This window comes from Synchiropus splendidus, chromosome 19 (assembly GCF_027744825.2).
Source record: "Synchiropus splendidus isolate RoL2022-P1 chromosome 19, RoL_Sspl_1.0, whole genome shotgun sequence".
NCBI classification, from domain to species: Eukaryota; Metazoa; Chordata; class Actinopteri; order Syngnathiformes; family Callionymidae; genus Synchiropus; species Synchiropus splendidus.
In genome coordinates this window covers 16,816,513-16,825,268 of record NC_071352.1, presented here as the reverse complement: position 1 = coordinate 16,825,268, position 8,756 = coordinate 16,816,513, and the positions used below count along the sequence as shown (strand labels likewise).

The following is an 8,756-nucleotide window of genomic DNA, read 5'->3' as shown; positions in this document are numbered from 1 at the left end:
AAGTCAGAAATACTCGACCATTACGGAGCGACGTCCTCCACACATGCTCAGTCCATGTGTGCGACGCACTGGTCTCATCCCTGGAAGGATCCAGAGTCTCATGTGACAGCAGCATCCCAGCGGGCGACTTCCAACCAAAACCTGCTCAGATTCCCTCCCCAGCTGGCTCCGCCCCCCCGCTGCCGACTTGATAAGATCGTTGAAGCGGAGGCGACACACAGGACGTGCGAGTTTGATACCCATCAGCCCACAGGAGCCAACATGCCAGTGCCCCGGAAAGCAGGTACCAAACTCGCCAACACACCCGTCTGCTGCTCATGAACTTAATATGAAGATTTATGATGTTTGGAATCGATCATTTGGCAATTATTGCACATTATTTTTGAGTGTATATCCAAAGCAGTATCACTTATTGAAATGATTTAGAGTGCTAATAATGTGATGTGCCTTTTATGTGAGAGGAATTATTCTTTCTTTGACCGTATGCAGCTCTGTATATCATTTGTATTTAGGTTGTTCAGTGTCCTGAAGCGCGAGCTTGTAAATCTGTTCCGCTTCCTGTCTTCACTTTTCTGCGCTCAGTAAATCAAGTCTACCTCCTGCGGGGCGTTTAGTGTTTCCACGGCACCTTTCTCAATCCTCCACATTTCACAGCTCCAGTTTCTCTTTGCCAGCACACGTCTCTCACCACACTGCAACAATCATCAAGAACATGTCACAAATGTTGAACTAATATGTGAATACACAGATTCAAGGGTTGGAAAATAACAATGTTTCTGTTCTCGTCTTTGTAATGAGTATATTTATCACATACAGAGAAGCGGGTCTGAAGCCACTGAGGCCCTCATGACAGTCTGGATGCCTGAACAGTGTTGCTCTTTGGACCATTATGATAATCTGATAATATAATATGGAACAAACATTGACCTAGGACATTTCAAAAAGCTTTAAAAAAAACAAAAGACAAACTTGTACCGATGTGAAAGGAGACCCAGTGGTGTGGACCCGCCACAGACTGGCCTCCAGAAAATGCCACCGCGGCGCTGACCTTCTATCCGCGCTCTGAAAGAAATCCGGCTGCTCATCACTTTTACTTCTCATTTTCCTTCTTGGAAATCTCATAAGATCATCTGGCATTCCCAACCGGCTCATGGAGCCGTTTTAATATCGGTGTCAAGCTCGAATATAATCCCTCCCACTGTGTCCAGTCCACGTCTGACCTGCAGTGATGAGGAGTCATCAGTCTCTCTGGGTATCCGCTCACCTCTGCGGGTGATTTCAGGCCAGTCCGGCTCCATTTGGACTCCTGCAGGGTGGCGCATCTCCAGTCCTGGGACATTTCGGCGCATCCCGCCGCGCGCCAACCAAGACAGAGCCTAGCATCCCTGCTGCGTAAAACTCCAGAAGAAATGTTGATGGTTGAAATCATCCTCTTCATGTGTCCGTGACCTTTCCGAAGCCTCCGCTCCAATTCCCGACTGCTGCGGCAAACTTCCCTTCACAGTCGTATTTAGACACGCTAATGCCACCTTAAGGTTCCTGCATTCTCCCATTAATTAGCAGATCGTTTGGTCTTATGGGCTTTGAGTGGGGAAAATAGTTGGCAGCTAAATGGATGTGTAATTCCAGCGCAGAGCAACGGAGTGCGGAGTCTGGAAAAACGGCACAAGATGGCCTACTCTCCGGCACATGAACCGAAGGAGGGCAATGCTTGTTGGCGCGAGCCCTCATAGTGGAGTCCAGCACTCTTGGGTCAACCCCCCCCCCATAGCGCCCCGTTTCCCAAGACATTCCTCAGAAATGCACGACTCTTGTTCAGGTGTATCCTGGACCCAGGGAACCACACTGCCCCCTCCAGTTCAGTAAGTTGCACCTGTATTTGTTACCAACGGAGACATCCAGAGTCAATCTAGGGATCAAGAGCTCAGAGGTGCAGCCTGGTGCCTTTTGAAGTGCTGAATAGCTGTGCCCATCCAGATCCAGTGACTTAAATCTCAGTGGGGTGGTGCGTGCCCAGCGCTTGGGGGAGCACTATTTGTGTTGCCGTGTCATCGCCTAAACAGGTTTGTTTGTTTTGCACCCTTGTTCTGCTGAAAGTCCAAGGGTTCATGTTTGTTGTCCTTCTGTCTTTGTATGAGGTGCCCACCATGGGATGACAGGGGCTTTTTTCTGGTGACACAAGTCAGGCGGATTTGGAGTCTTCGAAGGGCCGCTGACGGGAGCCTTTGGGTCAGAGGCTCCCAAGACTCCCCTTGGTTCCAGTACTCTCCAGAAAAATGAAATCTCTTGGGCTGGTGTATTACCGTTAACAGACACAGTCCAGGTCGGGTATTTGTGGAGCTGAAGCAGCGGTGAGAGGTGCACACAAGGGAACCTTCTGTACGTTCCAACAGGACCACGCTCATGCATGCCAGAGGACACACGCTTCTGCAGGGATGTAAACATGGCGATGTAAAATCCTGGAAGCTGAAGATGAAGGATGAGGCATCATGCGAAATCCGAGACTCTAAGTTTAGCAGACGGAAGGTGGTGGCTCATCAGCATCGGCTTTCGCAGAATCTCAGAACTCAACAACTGGAGGGCCGGCGCACACATGACGACATCTCCCAGAATGTTCGGAGCCCCCTGCTGTCGGAGGGCCGCGGTGCGCGTCCTCACTCTGGGGTCCTCCCAGGCGGAAACCTAAACTGGGCAGCTTCATGAATCAGTGTTTGGACACCGCGGTGGACGTTCTTCCCTGACAGGTTTGGAAGGTTGAGAGCTGCTGTTATTCAACGGACGAGGGACCCTGAAGGAAAGATGAGGAGGTTTGAAAGTGATGGATAGAAATTCCTGGTCCTGATGGATGAAGAATTCCTGAGAGGTTGTCAAAGAGCAACGCCTCCCTCTGGCTCCTCAGCGCTGCTGCTTGTTGGTCTGTCATGACTTCAGACCTGCACTTTTCCTTCAATTTCAAACACATCTGTCCGTGTGTGTGAGAAAGAATCATCAGCTTCCAGGCTCAGATGTTGAAACATGCTTTATAAATCAACAGTACTCCTCACTCTCTTCCCTGTCAATGCTAATGAAGCCCTTGTCTTGTGTCACAGGAAGAAAGAGCAATGCAGGAGTCGAAGGTAAACAACAACAACAACAACAACAACACTGGCGCGTGTTGAGCCTATTCCTGATGATAATCTCTCACTTCTCTTCTCCCACCTCAGAGAAGTTGCCCCCTTACGAGCCCAACATCCCAGAACCTACGACCCGATCTGACTTCATGAGCCGTGAGTCAGTTTCTCATGTTGTTCGACTCAAAACGGAGGTGGAGAATAAACATCAAATACATAAACTGCCATCTGTTTTGGTTGTAAACAATGGTCTGAATCATGTTGCTTTTCTAAATGTAACGTTTGATGGCTTCTTTCCTGCTTCTATTCATTTTATTGGTCTATCTCATTTGTATTTCTGATAATGTATTATTTTATGTTGTCAAATTGCATATTGTTTTCAGAAATATACTGCTATCTGTCTTTATCACAGTTTTTTTAATGGCCCTGTTAGAGGGGCACCTAATACACTCCCGAGTTTCGTTTGACTCTGGTTGCTTCATCCTCAGATTGGTTCCCGCTCACCCTTGATGACAAAACTGCACAGAAGCTTCTGTGGATTTCGGAGGGAGGGTCGAAGGTGGCTCGATCTGCCGACGCTGTCTGTCCATACCCCAACAGGCCCGAGAGATACGAGCACTCCCCGCAGGTGAGCCCAACGTCTGGATGAGCTAGCATAGCATAGCATGAGCAACGCTGGCTTGTTCCACCAGACATCACAAGTAAATGACGTTTTTTCAAGATTGTAAAAGAATTGAAGACGTACTGAAGAAAATTAAAACGTAATTATTCACTTTAAAAAATGGTAACGATGATAAAAAAAAATGACACATTTTTTCACCGCATGCAGTGCAAGTAGACGGCCATAAGCAAACAGGAGCTCAAAAGCATCTTGCAGCGCAGCAAGCTTCACCCTGGCTCTCGTGCGCATGTGAAACCCGTCACTCTGCTCCCTCTCTGGTCCAGGTCCTGTGTAAGGAGGGGCTGCTCGGGTGTCGTGGTTACTGGGAGGTGAACTTCGAGGGCTGGGTGGTGGTCGGGGTGGTGGCCGAGAGCGCACCCCGGAAGGGCAACGAGGGCCCGTCCGGCCTGGGCGAGAACGACCGCTCCTGGGGCGTGGGCTGGTCCGGCTCCTGCTACCAGGTGTGGCACAACAGCGAGAACACGGACATCCTTCTCCCGCTCACCCCCGTCATCGGCGTCTACGTGGACCAGCCGGCCGGCATCATCAAGTTCCTCCTGGTGGAGGAGGATGGCGAGATGCGGCTGCTGCACAAGTTCAAGGTCAACGTCCAGGACAAGCTCTTCCCCGGGGTCTGGGTCGGCGCCAACTCGAACTGTGTTCTTCGGAAAAAGGAACAGTGACTCACTCAGTAGGTGGCACTGCACAGTTAAGGTGTCAGCTGGGAGATCTGGGGGGAACAAGGACGTCCCGACATCTTTGTAGACTGGCGTGACTTTACTCTGTATTTATTTTCTATTTACTGATGTGTTGATCGGCGTGACATTTTTACTCGCTTGTGGAGCTTGTGCATGAACCAGTGTTTTTTAACTGTAGCTAATAAAAACTGTGGTGAAAACACTTGTTTAGTCATTGACTCATCATAAAAGGGGCACCACTGGGATCGACCCTCGGGCCTTCGTAGTTCACCTTCAGTCTAAAATGTGTTTTTCAGTGCAGCTTTTTTTGTTGATGGGACATGTATTAGTGTGGTAGTCCAGGTGGGGCACCATCATTCAATGACCAAAACACAGACGTGTTTATTGCATACGGGAGGTTTCTCCAGTAGTTTGTTCTGTATTCGGTTTCATCTCATTCTTGGTCTGGAGCCACAGTTTCAGTGGTGGGCTTGCTCAACTGTTCCCACTCCAAGCACCAAAACAGGTCACGTTAGTTGGTTGTCACAAATTACAACCAGCTCAAACCTTCAGAAAATTTGCAAACCTCTGGCAGTGTCACTCAAGCGTTTGTCCTGGATTAGAATGGAGGTTGTCAGTGTGGGGAAACAACCCTCAAGAGAGACCAGGCGTGTGATCTTAGCAACAGGTTCAGAACCAAGGAACTTGCTCCGCTCCAATCAAGTCGTCACCGCAGCTTTGGGTTGAACTTCTAACCAATATAAACTACTGCTAGAACACCTTGGAATCCACTGCAGTCAGAAATATAATCATTCAAGCAAGCCAGGGCGTGATATTCCTTTGACGAATGCGTCAACTTTTTTTTTTTTTTTTTTTGCAGGTCCGAAGCCTCGACCGTTCAACTGGAGCCCGACTGAGCTCTGTCTCCCTCTGCAGGCCACCTGAGGTACTGCATCCCACAAGTAAGCAACTGCACTATTGGTTCATATTAGATTTCCACTTCTTGTTTGACTAGAATGGTCTGGTCAGTTTCCATCAGCTGCCCCTCAGATCCTCTTCTGGGGTAAAACAGTTAATCCAAGTCTTTAAGGACTGACACAGAGACAGCTGTACTTGACGTTGCTCCTTTTATTTAAAACAATTTTCAGTTTAACAACTTTTTCTTATCCAATTTGCTTTCTTTACATCATGCGGTCACATGGAGATTTAGGAGCCAAAAAGAAAGTCAATTCTACAATCATTCCATCAGTCATATACCAAAAGCTAACAGGCATGTTCATGTGCTGGTGGTTCAAAATGTCTCGGCCACAAAATGCTATCGTCTGGAGAGTCGATGGCGGAAAGAAAGAGCCGCTCTAGTGCGGCACGCTAGCGCTTCAGCTAATGTCATTCGCAAATCTCAAAAACCTGTGTACTTGGTGTTGAGTGAACTTAAATTTGGGGGCAATTTCTTTCAGGTGAGTGAATGCCTTGGTGTTTCAAATCAGTTGTGAAAAAGAAAACAAAAAGGTGCTCCAGATTTAACTATCAGGGGTTTAACAATGCTGGTGAGCATCGCCAGAAGGCGCGTAAAACAATTAAAACGTCAGATAAAAGCGGAGGCATCGACATGGTGTTGTACCGTCAAAATTAAAAGGTAGAACTCTTGGACATTTGGAATTTAGGGTGGTGTGAATGCTATGGTGGAGGTTTAGCGCCAGCTCCAGAGTGGCTTGACAGGTAAAGCGCCAGTACGCAGCACTAGAGCAGCCCTTCAGGGCAGCTTTGATTCAACTTGCAGGTCACATTTGTCTTAGTGTTTGATGTGGCGCATTAGTGTTGTTTTTGGTCAGTGAGTCGTGTTAATTTTGGTTAGTTTATAACGCAGGGAAAAAAAAGATAAAATAAAAATGGAGGTACTAGTATTTGCCCGGCCTTCACTGCTCACCAAAACCGTGACTAGCCTCAACTCGACAGCTGCCTGGTCTCAGTGTTTGAGGGAGAAATCCCCGGTGTTGAGACGTGGCCGAGGTAAAGCCCCGAACATCTCCGTCCCGTCCGTAGCGCCGGGGACGATCAGAGCCTTCATGCTGGCGGCGATGTGCTCCAGGTCAGCACAGCCCACCTGAGGGGACAACGTCAGCGCACTCGTCCAACAGCCAGCTCCACTGAATTCAGCTCACCCTTTCGCCGCTGTTGCCGTCGCCGACCGGAGTGTGGTTCCCTTTGCAACCCCACCCCGGAACAGACACTGGAAGAGAGCGAGCCATGGCCATGGCGTTGGTGTGGCGGGACGAGTGAGTCGGCTGGCCGACGGCCATGCTGCGTAGAGGAGGAGGCGCCTCCTCGCTCAACGACCCTGGAGCAAACACGAGTGAGGGACCGATCTGCCGCTGAACATGGCGTCCTCAAGAATCCAGACTCACCATCCGTGCTCTCCTCCTCGCCGTCGGACTCGAAGAAGGGCTCACAGTCGCGGGACAGCGAGTCCTCGTCCATGGAGAAGACTCCTGACAAACGCTTTGATTTAGTGCCTCTCAAGAGCTGAACCAAGAGCAGTGACCCACCGGCACTTTCATTCCCGTCGGGCCTCCTCTCATCCATGTCGTCCTCCTCTTCCTCATCCTCGCACTCTTCTTCCACGTCCACAATGCCAGACCTCTGTCGCCCCCTCTTGGTCGCCTCCAACGCAGCCTTTTCCCGTTCCCGGTCTCCATTCTGCTCACCACCCGGGCCCGTGGTTGCCCCCGTGCTGTAGATCGATGGGTAGCTTTGGGAATACAGTTTTCCACTGGGGCTGACTCCATCACTCGTTGGGTTCTGGAACAATAACTCACATGGTTAAACGTGAGCAAGCTACGTGGGAAGCTCAAGGAGGAGACCTACCCTGTGAGCTGGGTCCGTGTTCGAGTCCGGCACTCCGACCCCACCGCTCTGCCGCGTGTGCCTCTGGGCCGTTAGCATAGTTGTCGAGTGCAACACCCCGATATCTTCTACGTAGCGGCGTGCCGACTCCGCCAGGAACCCTTGACCCCACACGCTGTAGACGAAATCGCAGTCTTTCCGAAAGGCACTGCTGCTGCTCACCCGCTTCTTCATGCCGTCCCCGCCTCCCGCTGAAGAGCGAAACTTCTTGCAGGCTGTTAGGATGGCGAGGTCGCAGCCGGACTTTTGGCAATACGCTTCCGCCGCCGAGAGCAGCGCCAGCCAGCTCTCTTTGTGGTTATCGGGGATTTCAGGCTCAGATGAATGGACGATGGAGGCCATGGTGGTTCAAGGTAGTGTTTGTGCAGCAAGCTGATGGACTGGTGGCGAGGACAGGCAGAAGTTAGTGCACCTGTGGGACCAGTTGGCATTTACCTACAAGGATTCTCACACGTGAAAGCCAAGGGGAGAGAAGATGTTCACAAGATGCTGGTGATACCTGGAACAGAGAGACATGTCAGTGGCAGACCCTGGCAAAATGGGACACGAACATCACACCCAGGTCAAGACGTCAGGCACGATCGTGCTTGGTAACCAGGTGAATATCATCACATATCTACTGCTCCAACACACGTCACTAGTCGATACGCGCTTGACTCGACAGCCAGTGCACGAGCTCAAAACCTCAAGCCAGGTGCAAGGACAGCGGGCGTGACGAACGAGAGGGTCGCATGTCTCAGTGATCTGTTTAGCAAGGAGCTCCGAGCACGGTGGGCTGCACAGTGGGCGCCCCAGCGGTGACAGCGTCCGCCAGCACTGCTGCACGGCAGACACGTGTAGCAGCCACTTCCCTCCACACGCTCCTACAGTCAAGTTCTGTTCGTGCACCGTTACTGTCCAACTGTTGTTGTTGTTGTTGTTGTTGTTGTTGACCTGCCTGTGTGCTCTGTTGTCTGCAGCCCTGACACACTCACCTCCACAGCTCAGCGACAGCAGACGCGGCGCGCGCAGCGGCTCAGGTGTCACCTACCTGTTCGCCTTCTGAAACCCGCGTTGCTCGATGTTCTGACTTCTTTTTTGGATCCAACGCGTTCAGCCCTTTCCCAGTGGTTCTCTCCCCTTGCTAGGCTGCTCAACAGCGGCAAGCGAGCAGTGCTGTCTTTTATAGCGTCCTGACGAACCTTTCAAATTAAGCATAATTATGCTCAGCTTTTCAGCCTCTTGGTCCCGTAAAATTGCAAGATCGCTTCTCTTTATTGAATAATGGCTTCAGATTTACCTAGAGAACGAAACGCCTCTTTGTATTAAAGGCGCGCGTGTTCGTGGAAGCGCTTGTTGGAATTTGTGTGCTTTTATTGTGAAGGGTCAGATTGTTCGTTCCGCTGGGATGTAACTCCGCCCGGC

At 50.5% G+C, this 8,756-nt stretch overlaps 2 protein-coding genes across 2 annotated transcripts; one reads left to right on the top strand and one right to left on the bottom strand.

The window, feature by feature from the left end:
• zgc:195001 (uncharacterized protein LOC567531 homolog) lies at positions 1-4,500 on the top strand. The gene is made up of 5 exons (XM_053851147.1): positions 1-283; positions 3,090-3,116; positions 3,204-3,266; positions 3,599-3,738; positions 4,056-4,500. Exons 1-5 carry the CDS (start codon positions 55-57, stop codon positions 4,452-4,454), a joined length of 858 nt encoding a protein of 285 aa, XP_053707122.1. The 5' UTR covers positions 1-54; the 3' UTR covers positions 4,455-4,500.
• Positions 4,501-5,558: 1,058 nt separating this feature from the next.
• Positions 5,559-8,539, bottom strand: akt1s1 (AKT1 substrate 1 (proline-rich)). Its single transcript, XM_053851127.1, has 7 exons — positions 8,383-8,539; positions 7,804-7,851; positions 7,314-7,732; positions 6,995-7,247; positions 6,854-6,937; positions 6,611-6,786; positions 5,559-6,552 (listed from the first exon to the last, which is right to left on the bottom strand). Exons 3-7 carry the CDS (start codon positions 7,692-7,694, stop codon positions 6,415-6,417), a joined length of 1,032 nt encoding a protein of 343 aa, XP_053707102.1. The 5' UTR covers positions 7,695-7,732; positions 7,804-7,851; positions 8,383-8,539; the 3' UTR covers positions 5,559-6,414.
• Positions 8,540-8,756: the final 217 nt, after the last annotated feature.